Source organism: Cyanistes caeruleus, chromosome 1 (assembly GCF_971803275.1).
Source record: "Cyanistes caeruleus chromosome 1, bCyaCae1.hap1.1, whole genome shotgun sequence".
Lineage (NCBI taxonomy): Eukaryota > Metazoa > Chordata > Aves > Passeriformes > Paridae > Cyanistes > Cyanistes caeruleus.
The window spans coordinates 152,120,495-152,138,826 of record NC_141701.1 but is presented as its reverse complement, the minus strand read 5'-3'; the positions used below and the strand labels follow the sequence as shown (position 1 = coordinate 152,138,826).

Sequence of the window (18,332 nt, the reverse complement as noted above, 5' to 3'; positions counted from 1 at the left end):
TGGGGAAAACATGTCAATCCACTTCAGATGAGCTTTTAAATGTTTGTCTGATTTAAAGATCCCACAGAGCTGTGCTTTCAGACAGCCAAGCCAAATTTGGGTCCCCAAAATATGAACTTTGTTGCTGATTTGTCTTGTAGTTAAACCTTGGTGTCAGGGCAGGTGTCAGCAATTCCCAAAAACTGGGATGTGGGAAGTGTCAGCAAACACCACCACCCCAAAAAATCTGGGACATGGAAAGTATCAGCAAACCCCAAAAAACCTGGGACATGGAAAGTATCAGCAAACCCCTCAAAGTGTGGCATGAAAGGTGTCATCAAACCCCAAAAAACCTGGGACGTGGAAAGTATCAGCAAACCCCTCAAAGTGTGCCATGAAAGGTGTCATCAAACCCCAAAAAACCTGGGACACAAAAGATGTCAGCAACGCCCCGAAACTCTGTGAGGGTCAAACCCCCTCACCCTGAGAACTCTGTGAAGTGAAAAGTGTGCACAAATATGTAATTTTGGGGTTTTTTTCTGCTTCACGTTTGCTGCTGACATCTCTTTACTCTCTTTCCATGTTTCAGTTCCCAAGACAGCTGACGACCCTCCAAGGTTCAGGTACAAAATCAAGCCCAGGTGACCACGAGGGAGCCTCAGGGAACATCCCTGGGTGTCCTGTCCGACCTTGGCTGGAGCCAGGACCTCCCTGTGACCCCCTCAGGACAGCCAGTGGCTCCCACCTGCCTGCCAGGAGCTCTGCTCAGCCTCCAAGGAGCCAGGGCTGCACTCCTGAGCTGCTGCCACCACCCCAGCCACGGCTACCAGAGCTTCAAATCTGTCCCCCGAGCCGAGCGCGAGGAACCGGGGAACAACAGAGAGGATGGAAAGGGAACAATCTCCCCATCCTCAACAGCCCTGGATCCCTGGAAGTGTCCAAGGCCAGGCTGGAAGGGATTTGGAGCAGCCTGGGATGGTGGAAAGTGTCCCTGCCATGGCAGGGGTGGCTCTGGGTGGGTTTTGAGGTCCCTCCAGCGCAGCCCACGCCGGGATTTTGCGCTTCATGAAAAGGTGAGACACGTGAGGAACATCACAGAGGGGAGTTTGTACTGCCCAAACCTTGTTCCACAGCTTCCCAAACAGGAGACTGGAAACTGAAGCATCTTAGAGAAATAATTAAGAGAAACCTGATGATTAGAGAACCCTAATTAGGGCCGGCAGCGGTGAGTGACCGCTGGCTGCAGGGCGATGGCCGGAGCCAGCGAGAGCCGCCAGAGTGACCATGGGGTGTCACTCACACACCACAAAGGCAGAGGAGAAGAAATCCAGGGCTGTGTGAGCACAGCCCCCTCGGGGACTGCCCTGCCCCGAGTGTTTTGGGGTTCAGATGAGGAGCTCACCCCTCTGCACAGCCGAGTTTTACCCTCCCTGACAACGGGACAGTTTCCATTTCACATGGCTCCTCCGAGGGACAAACCAGCTACCAAAGGATGCAAAAAATTCCCTTGCAAATCTTTTGTCTTTATCCCCTGACACATTTTCCTCTCCTCTCGTTAATGGGGGCCACAGACAAAGCACAAACACCGTGGTGGCATCCAAAATCTGGGAAAAAAGCAGGTTTATTGCTGGCTGGGGCTGGCAAGGGGGACACAGGGATGCTGTTCCAGGCGGGAGAACAAAGATTAACTACTCTTCTCACAGATTTTAAATCCGGGAAGAGTGACCTCATACACCACAGCACCATTGAAACAACAAACCCCACAGAATACAACAAGCTGCTATTGACCCTTGGAACGGGAACGGCTCCATTCAAACGAGGGGTTTTGGGAAAGAGCTTCCAGAAAGCGACAGGGAAATTCCACTTTGAATTTCAGCACCGGGAAGAGCTTAACTCCATAAATCATTCCACCCATCATCACTCTTGTGCTCCCCTCAAACAGAAACAGAAAAAGGTGCCAGAAGCTTACGGGAAAAGCACAATCCGCAGAATTTTTTTTTTTTTTTGGCAGGGTTTTAAAAGGTTTTAACTTTTGCTCTCACCCTGCTCTCACAATGCAGCTCATGACCAGGGGGTAGCTCAGCTCTGGGGAAGGGTGGCAGGAGGGCACGGCCGGGGACCGCTGTGGATGCCACGGGTTGGAAAATCCATCGCTCAAGTTTAGCATCCCAACAAGCCACTGACAGCTGACGCTGGGCAATTCATTTTCCCCATTTCCCCTCTATTTTTATCTGTGTGAAAACCCCTCCTTTGCTCTGCCTGCCGGTGTCTCCGGTGCCCCCTGCGCCCTCCCGGGCTCCGAAGTCACCGGGCACTCCCCAGCTCCTGTCCGCTCCCTGCCCGGCGAGGTAGAAATTATTAACATACCATCACGTGCTAAATCTCCTTGCTTTGGAGCCGGAGAGCTCTGCACGTTGCTGACCTCCATTTCTTTTCTTTCCAGAGGAGCCGCTTTGCCGGGCTCCAGCTCGGTGCCTTTGCTTTTGGGAGCATCGAGCCCCGGCGCTCCATCGCCGCCGTCCCTCTTGTCCCTCTTCTCCTGCCGCTCTTTGTCCTGGCTGCCGAGCTCGGGGATCTGCTCCAGCTTGCTGTGGAACACGCTCGGGCTGCCCAGCTCTTTTTTCAGCGAGTTGCTGCCGTTGCACTCCTCGCGTTTCTTGGCTGCCGGTTCCTCGGGCGGCGGGGCCGGGGGCAGCGCGGCGGGGCCAGGGCTGCCCGGGGCTGCGGGACCGGCAGCGGCCGCCGCTTCCTCCGTCAGCGACCTCTTCATCGGGGCGCTGGGCTTGCCGGCCGTGGGGCTGCGGCTCTGGGTCAGGCTGCTGTTAGGAGAGAGCAGCCCAGTGGCGACGTCTTCTCTAAGCACCGGCTCAGGGTATTTATCGGCCAGGTTAAGGGTTAGGGGCACCGACAAGTGAGAGCACTCTGACATCGCACGCCTCATCGCCTTCCTCTGGTGGGCAGCCCTGGCCAGCAAACTGCCCTCAGAGCCCAGCTGCTCCTCCATCTCCTCCTCCAGCTCGGGGCTCTCGCTCAGGTCGCTGCTTTTGGACTCGTCCTGGGCCAGCTCCACCGTGGTGGTCGGAGGAGCCGCCTTGGCCGCGGTGCTGGGGGCAGAGAGCCCGCTCTGCCCGTAGCTGTCATTGCCCACCCCGAGGACGCGATAACCGGGGGCTCCATCTTTCTTCACGGCCGATTCTTTGGAGCCCGAGTCGTTGGGCAGGACAGGGTGGAAATTGGGGTTCCAGACACTGATCTCCTGCTCCTTCATGTATTTGCTGGCATCGCTCTCCGGCACGGATAGATGGGGCAGCTTCGGCTCCGGCTGGCATTTGCTCTCCATCCCAGCCTTGCCCACGGCTTTCTCTTGGTCGGTGATGGCTTCATTTTTACCCAGCCCCGGACCGGTTTTCTCAGCTCCCACCTGTCCCACGCGGAAATCGGTGGCTTTGGGGTTCCCGAAGCTCCCTTCTGCAGAAGGAAACGTCTCTGAAATCAAGGACCAGCTCTCAAGGTGACCTGCAGCCGCCTGGTATTTCTTCCCCGGCACCTCAATTTCTCTTTTGTCTTTCTGAGCTATTTTTAGCTCTTTGTCTAATTTTCCCTCGAAGAAGCACAGCTTGTCCTCATCCGTGAAACCAACGTTCTTAACCAGCCCATCCTTAATCGTTCCCCCCGTGTTCACGCTCAAGCCGATCTCGTTCAGCTTCCCCTCCGTCCTCTGCCACTCGAATTCGCTTTTCCCCAAGTCTTTGGTGGACTCCATGCGATGGAAGGCTGTGGGGAAGCTCTCGGGGCTCTTGCCCTTGCCCAGCGGGCTGTAGTCGTGCTGCTGCTCGGACAGGGACATCGCGCTGGCTCCGCAGCCCGGGCTCGCTGCCGTGACGCCACGCCGTGCCCCTCGGTTCCGTGACAAAACCTCGTCCTCCCCACCCCCTGCGCCGTCGCCTCCTCTTGCTGCAGCCAGCCGCTAGTTCAAAAGAAAGCGGCAGCTCGCATCCTTTTGTGGAGAATCCTCAGGAATTCAGGAAAGGGCGAGCGCACGGCCCCGGATTGAGGCTCCTTGGGTTTGGTCGGCTCAGGGTTTCGGTGTGAGCGGATTTTGGGGGGGTCCCGACATCACTGGGGGGGGGATTTCAGCCTCTCCTTTCTGCTCTGCTGTGATCGATGCCTTTATCGGGATCGATTCCTGCTGATGAGGCGTTCCAGGAACGCGCAGGAGCCGAGCTCAGCGATTCCCCCCGCAAACAAAACCCAAGCACGGCACCCTCCCCACAAAAGCACAGTGCAGAATGGGCTCTTTCAGCACAAGGGCTTTGTTTTCTCTGAATTTTAATATATTCTTTTGGAGTCAACACTGATCACAAGTCCTGCTGTAATGAGGATTTCACAATTCCCGTAAGCAAGAGGACAAAGCTGAAAAGGATGGGATGGGATATGGGATGGGAAAGCTCCTGGAGCCTCAAATACAGCAAAATTCATTTCAATTATATATTTTTTTTTCAACATGAACACACCTTACAGTATTTTTAGCTGATTTAAAGATGCCACATATCTGTGTTTTGAAATAGCTGCCTCTCGGGGTCCACAGAATCCGCCAGACAAGCCAGACCTGTGCCCCAGCTGACAAAAATATAAACTTCCATTGCTTGCTGTCGTGCTTGCAGGTGGATTTTTCTGTCATATTTCACTCACACTTTGTGTTGATCCATCCCAACTCAGCCTCAACACCTCTGATGTGCCCTCCTCAACCACCTCTGCTCCAGCACAGGGTTTTTCCAGCTGGGAGCCTGGATTTGGACACCATTCCCCTGCTTAAACTGGGCTGGAGGTTGCTCAGAGGCTGCATCAACACCAAACTGCAGATTCAGCTTTTATTCTTAAGTGTCTGGTGCAGCTTAATCCTTGACTGGGGCAGATTTTGCTCTCTGAAGCAGGGTCACAACACACCAACCACCCTGGAGAAAATGTCCTCAGAGCTCATGGAAAAGGCCTCCCCTGCTCGAGTTGAACTGAGAGAAATGTATTTTTATAGCCAGAGCTTGCAAGTTCCACTACGCCCCCTGAATTGAACCTGCTGTGAGAAATGCTACAATCCACACATTTATCTGCTTGTATTTAAGCTTGGGATTTAAGGCACTGCTATATTTAAAAACAATGACTAAGGAACTGTAAGTTATATGAATCTTTCCTGACATCCTCTAATTAACCAGAATAGTTCCACCCACAACCTTCACTTCTCAAAGAGCCTCAATGATTTTTTTTTCTGCTTTAAAATATTCCGAGGTGTCTTGCTGTGGGAAATGGGCTCTCAGCTCACGGCTCGTGCTCTCCCTCCTCCCTGATGTGGGAATAATGTTTGCAAGCACTTGCTCACTCTCAAAGTACTGACTCTGCTCCCCAGTCTGGCAGGCCCTGAGTTCCTCTGACCCCATGGAATTCCTGTTATTCCTCCATTCCTCACTCAATCCAAGCTGAGATTTTTTTTTACAGGAAATCTCAATCCATCACAGATCCCTTAAAGCTCCCCAGGAGCGAGGGCAGCCCTCTAAAGCTCTCTGAAACCACCTAGGAGGTAAATATTTGATTTTTATATCTTTTTTTTTAAAAGAAAGCAAACACCTACCATTTTTTAACAGAGGAGAAAACCCTCTTTGATTTTGGGGCTGGTACTTCAGAGCCCAGGGTGATGGAAGGGATTTACATCGCAGGGAAGAAAAGCCTGATTCCAGGTCAGTGTACAGCCAGTCCCAGCCTCTGCTGCTGCTTTATTAAATAATATTTTCTAATGCAGGAAATGAACCACAGTCAATACCTGGGATGCTCGGAAGCAGGAGAATGCTTAGCTATGAAAAATCTCCACACTCATCCAGTATTTAATCTCTCAGGACATTAATGGAGGTAATGCAGAGTTCATCCACTGAGAGCTTCCCAACAGCTTCCTCCTGCCCACTGCATGCTGCTCCCAGACCCCATCCCAGCTCCAGTGCCCTGGATAAAGATCTTTTACCCAGCCAATTTCATTTCATTTCCATTTATCAGTGTTCTTCCAGCAAGCCGTGACCAGCAGCTCTCCCACCAGGGCTTTGCTCCCTGTTGGTCCTTTAGATTCTCATAAACTTTAAAAATGGCTACAATAAATAAATAAATTCTGAAGAATTCAAAGGCAAACTGGTCAATGAGGCAGAAAGGCTGGAAGGATGTTCAGAACACAGAGCTGGGCAGATTTTGAGAGGTGGCTCAGGTAAGGGAGGGTCTCACTGGAGCAGAGCTGGGCTGGAAGGGGGAGTCAGACACCCTCAAAGGAGCCAAATCACTGCTTTTACCCTCAGTTCAACGTGGAGGAAGATTTTCTACTCTTCAGGTACCAGATCTGGAGTTTTCCCTCTCCTCTGGGCTCTCCAGCACCTTTGATGGCAGGCAGGAGCAGACATCACTACAAGATCCTGTAAATCAGGCCTTGGTCCAGCTCCCCACTCCCTCCCCGAGGTGAGGGCAGCCTGGTCTCCAGGAGAAAGGGTTTGTTCTGCCTCTTCACATCCCTACATCCTCATGAAATCCCCGAGGTGAGGGCAGCCTGGTCTCCAGGAGAAAGGGTTTATTCTGCCTCTTCACATCCTTCCATCCCCATGAACTCCTGTCCTGCCCTGCAGCCAGAGCTGACACAGACCAGCCTGTCCGGGCTGCTGACACACCCAGCACGGTCCCAGCTCCATCACCCACCACCCCTGCAGCCACCCACATCTCCTGGGATGCTCTGGCTGATCCTTTTCCAAGGACAGCCATTCCCAAGGGATGCCTGTGCCCTCCCTGGGCTGCTCCAGGTGGAACTGGGCTGTGCCAGTCCCCGCAGCGGGCGGAGATCGCTACATCCCACGTCAGCTCTGGTACCCAATCTGCAGCCTCCCAGCCTCAGCAGATGAATCAGCCTAGTGCTTCTATTTTTGCCTCACTCCCGAAGCTATTACTTATCCCTGCTAATGCTCTGGGTTTTTTTTTTACTTTGCTTTAATCTAACAGAATGGTTTCTGTGCAGCCTCTTGTGCTGGTTTCTAAGGCAACATCACTTGCCAGGATGATGAGCTCCTCCGTGCCAGCCTCGCTGGTGTGGTCTCTAATTAAGAGTTATTACCAAGAACAGCAATCAGAGGCACGAGGCAAGCTCTGGGTGTCCAGGAAATTGGGATTTCCACAGCCCCTGCCCCGTGTGCTCACACACACACACACAGGGTGTGGAAGCAGCCTGACACCTCTGCTCACTCACTTCACTTCTTCCCACAGGCTGCAAGAATCCAGGCTCAAGGATAAAACTGGGATATTTAGGATTCTGACCACCAGAACCTAAGCTGAACATTGCAAAGGTGTGGAGCTGTACAAACCTTAACACAGCCTCATGTTTTATAGGACGGGTCATTTACAGATCAAATCCTGCTTTGGAATTTACATCAAAAACCAGAGATCAGCCAAAACCAGAAATCAAACACGCTCAGAGTGCTTCCAACTCAATATTTGCTTATTGTGGGGGTATTTGATAGTGGAAACCGAGAAGAGGCAACACAAAATTCACCAAATGATGCACAAGCCACAGACACCAGCCAGGAAAAGATGCCTGGAATTCAGATTTCCCCAGAAAGTTAAACAGCATCACTGTCCAAATGTGGTCAGCAGCCTCAGCCTGGCACAATCTGCAGCCACAAGTGGATTTGTTTCGCTCCCAGCTTTTCTTGAAAATCAAGGATGAGCAGGAATATAAAATAAAGGAAGGAAATCAAGCACGGGAAGCCTGGCCAAGGGAGAGCTGCATCCAGCTGGAGAGAAACCAGGACCTGGGTAGGAAACAGGGCAGGAAAGCAGCTGGGAAAAACCAGGGATCTGCTCTGGGATCCAGCTGGTCTGGGCAACCTGGGAAGAACAGAGAGCTGTGGGTGGGACAGGACAGGAGGGTGGCTTTAGATGGGATTTTGGGAAGGAATTCCTGGCTGGGATGGAATTCCCAGAGCAGCTGGGGCTGTCCCAGATCCCTGGCAGTGCCCAAGGCCAGGCTGGACAGGGTTTGGAGCAGCCTGGGATGGTGGGAGGTGTCCCTGCCATGGCTGGGGTGGCTCTGGGTGAGGTTTGAGGTTCTTCCCAACCCAAACCATTTGGGATTCTGCGTTCCTGTTGCACCAGAGACCCCTGAGCACCCAGCACTGCAGAGCTGCAGCTCTGGGAAAACATCCTGTAAGCTCAGCTCAGGCTCCAGCCAGGGCCAGAAGCAGCACCTGAACCAAAGCTCCTGCTCAAGCTGGACCAGGCTGGCTCCAGGGCTGGGCCCAAGAGCTCCTCACACTCACAGACCTGAGGGGCTCAGCTCCCCCACACAGCCCTCTGGGACAATTAGCAGGTCTTTAATTAATGAACAGGCTGCAATATGACGACACTGAGCGTTTCCAAAGCAGCTCTGTCTGTACCAGCTCCTGCACCACGGTTTGTGCTGATGATCTCAGGATGACTGGCTGCACCTACACATCCTCCAGCCCCTGGCCTGATTAACACAACGTTAATTAGCTGATGAATTCCTGTCAGACAAACCCAGTTACAGTCTGGGGTCCCACAGGAGAACGACAAACCTGATATTATTTTACTGTGCAAAAGCTAGACCCACTTAAAATAATGGTAACCGGGCAGGAAAAGAAAATATTTACAGCAAGAGCTTCACTGTGGCTGCAAAAGCAAAACAAATCCTCTCATTAGACAGGGATGGGCATTTCTTGCTTTTAAATGTATCTGATTTGCACACAAAGTGTTGAGAAATCTGACTGTGGCAGGCTGGCACGGGCTGGGGACAGGAGGCAGCTGCAGGGATGGGGATGGATGGAAGGAAAGAGGGATTCAGGAATGAGATGAGCACTCCAAGAGACCCCCCCAGCCCCCATTTGGGGCAGGAATTGAGGAGCAAACTGAGCTGTGCAATGAGCACTGGGATCCTGGGCTGAACAGCTTATGCAAATCAAAAATCCATAAGAGGATACAGCCCCCAAACACTGAAACAAATTAATTTCTTTTTTTGAAAAATCCACTATTCTTCAAGGACAGATTGAAGAAAAAATGTATCTTTTGCAAGTTTCCCTGGGAAATAGAGCTCAAGGAGTGCAGGGGGATGTCAGCAGCAGGTCAGAATCCAACAGCCCAATTTCACTTCCCATCATTTCCCCCTCAACCATCCCCAGCACCTCCTTGGAAATAGAGGATTTAGGACCCACACTGTCATCTCTAATTCCCAAACTGAGTTTTAATTCACACAAAGGTTTGGTCCCATTGTAAAGGCTGATAATGCCTGTCGTGTTTCTGTTATCAGCTCAGCTGCCTCCTGACATTAAAAAATATAAAATAATTTTCCAGGAGGCTCTGGGGCAGTTCTTCCAATGGCAATGACAACAATGAGAACCTCAAATAAACCCAAAAGAGGGATAAGGGATTAAACTCAAGAATTGCATGATCAGCCTTACAGCCAATGTTCCTTAAGCTGCACAGTCAAAAATAGAAAAAAAAAAAATAAAATTACAGAAGTGTGCAAGGCCTAATTTCCAGGAGATGGATCCAGCTTCCGTCAGAGAGAGGAATCTGAAGCATCACAGTTGCCATGACTCCCGAGGGAGCTGGATCACAACACTGGGAACTATTTTAGCAGCACAGACAGGAGCTGATGTTTTTAGGGAAGCATCCTGTTATCCTGGAACACACAGTGTGGGACATGGGAGCCTGCCTAAAGAGATTTCATCACTGAACTTCAGCAGGAGGTTCTCCAAAATGCCTCAGTTGGGAGTAAATCACAGCCTGCCCAGCAGGGGAAAGAAACACAGGTGGAAAGGGACAGGGGATGGAGGGGCAGGACACAGGGAATGGCTCCCACTGGTTGGATTTTGGGATATTGGGAAGGAATTCCTGGCTGGGATGGAATTCCCAGAGCAGCTGGGGCTGCCCCTGGATCCCTGGCAGTGCCCAAGGCCAGGCTGGATGGGGTTTGGAGCAGCCTGGGATGGTGACAGAGATGTCCCTGCCATGGCAGGGGTGGCTCTGGATGATCCTGAAGGTCCCTCCTAACCCAACCCAACCCATTCCAGGATCCTGTGAGGCTGCCAGGTGTGGAGTGGGAACCTCCCAGTCCTACCTGACAGTCACAGGTGAGGTGTTGGCCAAGAGCCAAAGGTTCCAAAGCCCTGAGCGTGCCACTGCCACACGACAGGAGCACAAACAGGCACGCGGAGGGGATGAAAGGAATGTCACCCAGCAACATCAATGAAATGAAAAATGACATGGATGAAATGAAAAGATGTCACCCAGTCCCTGTGACAGCTGGACTTTCACAGCCAGATCCCTGCAGCCACCAGCCCTGGAAACAGTCAGAAAACGTGTGGAGGTGGCACTGGGGAACGCGGTGGCCTTGGCAGTGCTGGGGTTAAAGGCTGGGCTTTCCCAAGCTGAACAATTCCCTGGTTCTGTGAGCACAGTCAGGGATCTCAGCACCTTTCCCTTCACGGAGCTCTGGGCACTTCCACACCACTGGTGCCAGCTGAGGGATGCAGCCAGGCCTCGTGGGGGTCTGCAGCTCGTGGAGCAGCTGCTCCATGCAGGGTTCCCACAGAGGAGACAACAGCCTCGCTCATGGATCTGCATTTCTGGGAATGGGCTGCCCAGGGAGGCTCGGTGTCCATCCCTGGAGGTGCCCAAGGAAGGGCTGGACGTGGCACTCGGGGCTCTGGTGGGGATTGGGCACAGAATTCCAACCCTAATGATCCTGGTATGGATGCTAGCTTTGGAACAGGCTGCAGGGAGCTGCAGAAACTGCAGGCCCATGGCCTCTCAGTCCTGCCTGAGAAGCTAGCCTGAGAACCTCATAGGATTTCAAAACAATCCTCAGAGACAGAAAACAACTGCCAGGTGCTGTTTGTCTGTCCTCTTGTTTTCCTTGCAGGAGAGAGTCAGGGGGGTGGTGAGCCCCCCTGACCAATGATGGTGATGAAGCACTTTACTAACCAATAAGAGTTTCCTTTCTGTACTTTTCCACGTATCTGTCTATAAGACAAGCCTAGAGCAATAAACTAGAGAGATTCTCCTGTTGTGACTCCCTTGAGAGTCAGTGTCGTTCTTTATCTCCGTTCCCAATCAGAGTGACAATCCTGGGATTCTGGATCTGTGGGAACACGGCACCAAGAGCTCCAAAACAAGCTGAGCCATGGAACTGTGGCAGCTCCTGAGCTGGGATCACTGATCCAGCTCCTGGCCCTGCACCCCAAGAATCCCAGGGCATCCCTGAGGGATGTCCTGGAGCTCTGCCCATTCCCTGGGAGCCTGGGCAGTGCCTCACACCCTCTGGGGGAATTCAGAGCTTCTGAGCCCCTCTGAGAAACCTCAACAAACCAAACTCTTCAAAGTGCTGAAAGGAGGAAAGCAGTGGAAGGTTATCAAAGCCCTGAGTAAACTCACACCAGGACAACTTCCAGGTGCAAAGTTTGTGCCAATTTACTCCAGGCTGCAGTGCTACTCTGAGCCACGGCTCCTCCAATCCGTGCAAGGTGTTCAGGAGGAGCTTTTCTTTCCAAAACTCCTGGCAGACAATGCAAAGGCTTTGAAGAGATGTTGGTTTTGTAAAAGATGCTGCCTTCAGCTTTCCCTTTGTTTTGTTGCATCATGCAGCAAAGAGCATCACTTCTGCAGGCACAGGTTCATGCAGAGAACACCATTTCCACTAAAATAGAACTACACCAGGTTATGCAACACTCATTAAAATTACAAAACCTCTCAAAAACCCCAGCAGCATGTTAAGGCACTCTGGAGCTCGGGCTCTGGTGAGTTAGTGGCTGCATCATGCAAACTGGCAGCAAGAAACTCTGCAGGAACAGCAACAAACTTTCATGGCTGATGACAAGGCAAAAACAGAGAGCACCCGAGGGCAGGGAAAAACTTCCCGGCCCATCTTGGCAGAGTGGGGTTCACAGAGATGCCAACAACTCTTTCTGAGGAAGCTTTAGAATGAGCACAAGTACAAGAATATTTGTCATTTCATCTCTAGCCGTAGTTTAAAATTTCTAAGAACTGGGTTCAGTTCTATGGGATGAATTCCAGCTCATTTCCTATGAGCACAGGGACCTTGTTCCCTGGAGAAGAGCCAGGGTGCCCAGCCCTGGATGCTGACCAGCCCATCCAAAGTCTCCTGAGAGGGATAAAGTCCCAAAATTTACATCAGCCCCACCATTGTTTTGTTAGAGCTGCTTTGGGAAAGGTTCTGATTCTAGAAAGAAACACATTTTGTGGATGAAGTGGCTCAAGGAGGCTCAAGCCAAAGCAGCTGCAGGAGGAGAAGGGGATGCAGCTGGGGTGGGATAAACCCAGAGCCTGCCAAAACAGGGACACAACACTCCCTGCCCTGCCATCCTGCATCCCTGAGCAGCCTCAGGAGGCAGAAACCAAGGCAGCTCCACCTCCAGGAGTGCAATTTCCCCAAACACTGCCCAGGATTTGCAGAACTCGCTCCAAACAAACCAAACCCCAACGTGGAGCTCTGGAACCAGCACCATCAGCCAGGCAAGCATCCCCAGAGCCCCTGAGAGCAGCACACACCCCTCATGCCACAGCAGGATGAGGCTCAAGGCCAGGCAGGGACACAGCTCTGTCCCTGGCCACTCACACACCTCTGTCCTGCCGCGCCTGCCGGGGACCAGCTCTGGCCAGCGCTGGCCTGGCCACCGGGGCTGGCACCCCCCGGGCCTTGGTGGGTCTCATGTAGCCCTTGAGCTGCTCTGCTGCCTTCAATCTCTCTTTCTTTGCCTCTTTCACTGCTTTCTGTTCACATTCTTCTGTTTCTTTACTTGGGGCTTGAGGTTCCTTCTCTTTAGTTATTCCTTGAGGTTCCTTCTCTTTGGTTATGTCTTGAGATTCCTTTTCTTTAGTTATGTCCTGAGTCTCCTTCTCTTTAGTTATTTCTTGAGATTCCTGTTCTTTAGTTGTGTCCTGAGACTCCTTTTCTTTAATTATTTCTTGAGATTCCTGTTCTTTAGTTAATTCTTGAGGTTTCTTTTCTCTGGTTGTGCCCTGAGATTCCTTTTCTTTAGTTACTTCTTGAGGTTCCTTCTCTTTGGTTATGTCTTGAGATTTTTTCTCTTTAGTTAATTCTTGAGGTTTCTTTTCTTTAGTTGTGTCCTGAGACTCCTTTTCTTTAGCTGTATCTTGAGTTTCTTTATTTGTGTCTCGAGAATCCTTTTCTTTGGTTTTGTCTTGAGGTTTATCCAGCTCAGCCTCTGGCACCGGAGCATCCTTCAGGAGAAGCTCTGCTCCACGAGGAGCATCCTTCATGAGAGCCTCAGCAGCAGGAGCAGGGCCCTCCTCTGCAGGCTGCCAGGGCCCTTTTCTGCTCTCTTTGGGCTGTTTCTGGGTGGTTTGGGCAGCTGCCCCACGAGGGCCAGCAGCCTGAGGCTCAGTGCCCTGGTGTTGGGGTGAGCTCTGCTCGCTCCTCGTGTCCCCTCCAGCTTTCCTGTCCACCCCAGCTCCTGGCACAGCCTGGGACACGGCTGGAGGGGCTGGGGAAATGATCCCAGTGCTGGGAGGGGTCCCTGCAGATGGGGAAATGATCCCAGTGCTGGCAGGGGTCCCTGCAGGGGCTGGGGAAAGGGTCCCAGTGCTGGCAGGGGTCCCTGCAGGGGCTGGGGAAATGATCCCAGTGCTGGGAGGGGTCCCTGCAGGGGCTGGGGAAATGATCCCAGTGCTGGGAGGGGTCCCTGCAGATGGGGAAATGATCCCAGTGCTGGCAGGGGTCCCTGCAGATGGGGAAATGATCCCAGTGCTGGGAGGGGTCCCTGCAGGGGCTGGGGGAAGGGTCCCAGTGCTGGGAGGGGACCCTGCAGGGGCTGGGGAAATGATCCCAGTGCTGGCAGGGGTCCCTGCAGATGGGGAAATGATCCCAGTGCTGGGAGGGGTCCCTGCAGGGGCTGGGGAAAGGGTCCCAGTGCTGGCAGGGGTCCCTGCAGGGGCTGGGGGAAGGCTCCCAGTGCTTGGAGGGGTCCCTGCAGATGGGGAAATGATCCCAGTGCTGGCAGGGGTCCCTGCAGGGGCTGGGGAAATGATCCCAGTGCTGGGAGGGGTCCCTGCAGGGGCTGGGGAAAGGGTCCCAGTGCTGGCAGGGGACCCTGCAGGGGCTGGGGGAAGGGTCCCAGTGCTGGCAGGGGACCCTGCAGGGGCTGGGGGAAGGCTCCCAGAGCCCCTCTCTGCTCTGGGGGTCTCTGCTCGCCCCGTGCCCCCCACGGCTGCTCCGTGCTTCGGAGGAAGCTCCGAGGGAGCCTTGGCACTGCTGGGCTTCTCATCAGAGGGTTTTGTTTCTTTATCATCCACCTTTGCCACGGGGGAAAGGTCACTTTTGTCCTTGGGCTGGCCTCTGTGTGACACCTCAGCCTCTCTGCGTTTGCCACCTCTCTGTGACACGTCTTGGGCAGGTTCTTTGTGTCCCAGGCTGGTGGGCTGCTCATGGCACCTCTGCATCTCCTTCTCAGCACCAGCTCCACGCTCCTTGCTGCTGTTCTCTGCTTCCAGAGGAAGAGGAGGAGGAGGAGGAGGAAGGCCCCCAGTCCCTGCAGCCCCTTCCCTCTGCTTTGGGAGGTCACAGGGAGCATCACCCCCGGCACCACTTGCTGTGCTCTGAGCCACGGATTTCAAGTCACTTCTTTTATTATTCCCAAGTCTTTGAGGGCCAGCGGGAAAGTTTTTAATGTTTCTGTTTTCATCTACAAAATCTGTGTCTTCCACCCCACATCCCAGCCCAGATCCCAGGGGAGGCTGTGCTTCACTCCTCTCTGGATTTGCCTCTAGAGGAACATGCCTGGAAGCATTTTTAGCTTTTTTACTGCTTCCATCATAACCCCTCTTTTTAGATCTCTCAGTGACTGGGGCCAGGCTGGGATCTGACACTGGGACAGAATTTTTATTCCTGCTGCGAGGACTGGCACCTCCTGCCTCAGCTTTGTCCCTGATCTCCAGGCCAGGAGGAGGGAAGATCCCTGCTCCTGCTTTATGCTCCAGCAGAAAAGGCTGCTGTGGGTCAGGCTCCCCATTTCTGTGTTTCTCCTCATCACCTGGGAGTGATTTCCCTGGCTCCAGGGGCACAGCAGGAGCCTCTACCTTGGCAGGATCAGGCAGGTGAGCTGCTGGAGTCCTGGAATTCTCTTTGCCTTTCTCAGCCTGAGTTTGCTGGCTGTGTCCCACTGCAGGGACATTGCCTGGCTGCAGCTCAGGTGTGTGCTCAGCCTTTTTGCCTTTCCCATCTCTGCTTTTACTCCTGGCCTTGTCCATCCCCAGTTCCCTGCTGGGACTGTGCATCCCTGCCCTGTGCTCTGGGAGAGGCTGGGATTTCTCTGCTTCCTTCCCTCTATTCATGGGCCAACTTTCCTTAGCACTGCCAATTTCTGCCTCTGAAATCTCAGTTTTCTGGCCTGAAAGATTTGGCAGCTCAGAGAAGCTGCCAGTGCCACCCTGGATTTTGGGCTTCCCCAGCTCCTCCGCCAACCTCTCTCTGTGCAAACCAGATCCCTTCTCCTTATCCAGGCTCGTTTCCTTCCTGTTCCCAGGCTCCTGCTGCTGGCTGCTGTCCCCCCCAGCACCCGGGACAGCTGCCTGTCCCCAGGGGCTGTGCTCAGCCTCTTTCCTCCTCCCATCACTGCTCCTTTTCCTGCCTTTCTCTGCCAGCCCTGCGCCACCTCCGGCCTCTCTGCCTTTCCCAACCAAATCCACCTCTTTAGTCAGGCTCGTGGTGGCAGCCAGAGCAGGAATTTTGGCTTCCTCTTTGCTCTTCTCCAGTAGCAAAGCTTGGTCTAAAGCTCTCAGATCAGCTGTTTCAGGTTTCCCAACATTTTCTTTCTGTTTCTCCAGTCCCAGCTCAATTGATCTTTGTGTTTTAGCTGCATTTTCCTGCAAGCCCCCAGCAGGGACACAGCCCCCTGCTCTGCCCTCCTCACTGCCCTCCCTCACCTTACCAGCTACCTCAGGAAAACTCCCTGCATCCATTTTACTCTCAAGGAAAGGCTGCTGGAAAAAGCTCCTTTCCCCTTTTTTGCTCCTTCCATCGCTGCCTCTTTTTTTGGGCTTGTCTGTAGTGCTGGCTGATGGGTGTCCTCTGGCAGGAACCCCCTGACCATTTTCAGGATAAACTGCTTCCTTCCCATCCTCCCCTGTCCTCCCTCCCTCAGTGAATTTGCCTCCATCCTCTGCCAGCACCATCTGCTCCGAGCAGCTTTTGATTCTTTTGCCTTTCCCTTCGCTGCGCTTTTTTTTAGGCCTCTCCATCCCGTGTGTGGAGCTGGGATCTCTCCCAGCCCTCTGCTCTGGAGCAGGGGATCCCTTCCCTGGGTTTGGATCTGGGGAATCTGCCCCACCCCAGCCCCCTGCCCCAGCAGGGGAGGGATGTTTGGGAGCACCGGGGACACCCTCGGCCCTTCTGCCCTGCACAGCTGGAACCTCCCCAAGCTTTGGTGGAAGTGAAGCTGGAACAGGAGCTCCAGGAGCATCTCTTGGGGTCTGCAGCCCTCCCTCTGACCCTGTTTCACTTTCTCCAGCTGCCTTTGGCTCTGCAGGGAGCTTGTCCTCCAGGTGAGGCTGTTTGAGGGGTTCCTTTTCAACCCCGTTGCTTTTTTCCCTGTTTTTCTCAGCTGCTGTTTCCAGGGAAAGCTGATGCACAGAGCCACTGGGTGCTTCCTGCCCTGGAGATGAGGTTTTAGGCTCTTTATTTTTATGGGAAAGGGGCAATTCCTTTGGTTTGGTCTGTAAGGGAGTTCCTGCTTTGCTCTCATGGACCATCAGGTCGGTGTCTCTTGACTCCTTGTGCTCCCTCCTCTCCCTTTTACCGGGGAAATCTCTCTCCGTGGGCCCGCTGGCTCCCGAAGCTGGAGCAGATTCTTCCACCTCAGTCTTGCCCCCCTGCTCCGAGGGAACCTCTCTGCTCTTGCCTTTACATTCCAGCATCCAGCTGTCACCTCTCCTTCCCTCTGCTTTCGCTTCCTCCCAGGCTCTGGCACCCAGCAGAGTGGATTTTGGGGGCTGCTGTCCCGGGGCTGGCTCTGGGAAGGAGTTTTGCTCATCCAGGATATGACTCCCAGTTGTTATTTTAGCATCTTTTGGCACATCCAGAGCTCTGCTCCCTGAGGGCGTTCCCTCAGGCTCTGGATTCTGCCATTCCAGCCCAAAGGGAGCATTCCTGGCAGCTCTGGAGCCTGCTCCGTTCTCATCCCACAGCTCCATCCCTCTTGGCAGCTGGTTTCTCCTTTGTTTGGGTTTCTTTTTCTTTTTCTTCACCACGGCACTTTCCAAATCCCAGCTTTCCTGGGAGGGATCTCTGCAGCTCTCCACAGGCTCCTTGGGGACACTGGTGGCCTTTTTGTGAGGAACCCTAAAGCGAGGGGATGTTCCAGCACCACAGCCAAGCTCCACTGTGGAACAGGGATCTGCTCTGGGCTCAGGACTCTTCTGCTGTGGGAGACCTACAGGATGCTCCTCTGGCACATCTGTGAGAGGCTCTGGGGCAGGTTTTGCTCTGCCAAACCCACGGTCCCTGGATTTGGGAGCTTGCCTGACTTGTGCAGTGGGAAGACCTGGAATACAGGAAGCCTGCTCAAACATCAAGGCCGCTATTTGCTGGATAAAAGAAATAATAAATATATTCTGGGTGGGACTGCAGCCCTCTCAAACAGGCCATACAGGCAGATGTGCAGATTTCCCAGCGCTGGAATCACACCAGAGCCACCCTGAGAGGCCCAGGGCAGGTATTTACCCCAACACCTGTGCAATCCACCCCAAATCCATACACCAGTGCTCCTTAAACACGAGTCTGACACAGGCTCTTACCCCACCAAAAAGCACCATGCCACTGCTTTTTAAAAATACATTAAGGATCCATTTTGTCTCAGCAAGACAAGATCAGAGAGAGCCTTTTTATATCTCTGGCTGGCATCCTTCCAGAGTGGGAAAACAGAAGTTTAGTGGGAAGATGGGAAGAGAGATGGGGGCAGGAGAGCCAAGATTCCCCAGCAGCAGGGAGGAAGCAGAGGGAGGCAGAGCCTCTGGCCCAAGGTCACCTGCTGTGTGTCCCTGGGGATCCCTCAGCTGAGCTCCAGCACAGGAGCACTCGTTTGTCACTTAGCCCTGGCCCACAAATCCTCCTCCACACCAAGGGTGAGCAGCACCAGCTCCTCTGGAGGCTGGCTCAGTGCAGCAGGAGAAAATCCCATCTTCCTCTGGCAATTACACAGACTGGGAAGGAGATCCTCACTGGGAATATCCTCCTGAGAATTAGCGATCCTTTTCGATACCAAAACCAAAGTTGGTGCTGATGGCAGAGG

At 53.3% G+C, this 18,332-nt stretch overlaps 1 protein-coding gene across 46 annotated transcripts in view; it reads right to left on the bottom strand.

Moving 5' to 3' along the window:
* The window catches only part of MAP4 (microtubule associated protein 4), a 145,978-nt gene that overhangs the window by 32,541 nt on the left and 95,105 nt on the right, over window positions 1-18,332 (bottom strand). For 13 of the 46 annotated variants that reach the window (XM_086848087.1, XM_086848197.1, XM_086848398.1 and 10 more), the window contains exon 13: window positions 12,648-17,585. The exons of 29 other annotated variants lie outside the window; for them this stretch is intronic. In XM_086848087.1, coding sequence (XP_086704213.1) covers window positions 12,648-17,585 — 4,938 coding nt within the window. Of the gene's footprint in view, window positions 1-2,346; window positions 12,365-12,647; window positions 17,586-18,332 lie in introns of those variants that run through there. 4 more of the 46 variants (XM_086850927.1, XM_086851067.1, XM_086850996.1 and 1 more) reach the window with 2 other exon arrangements.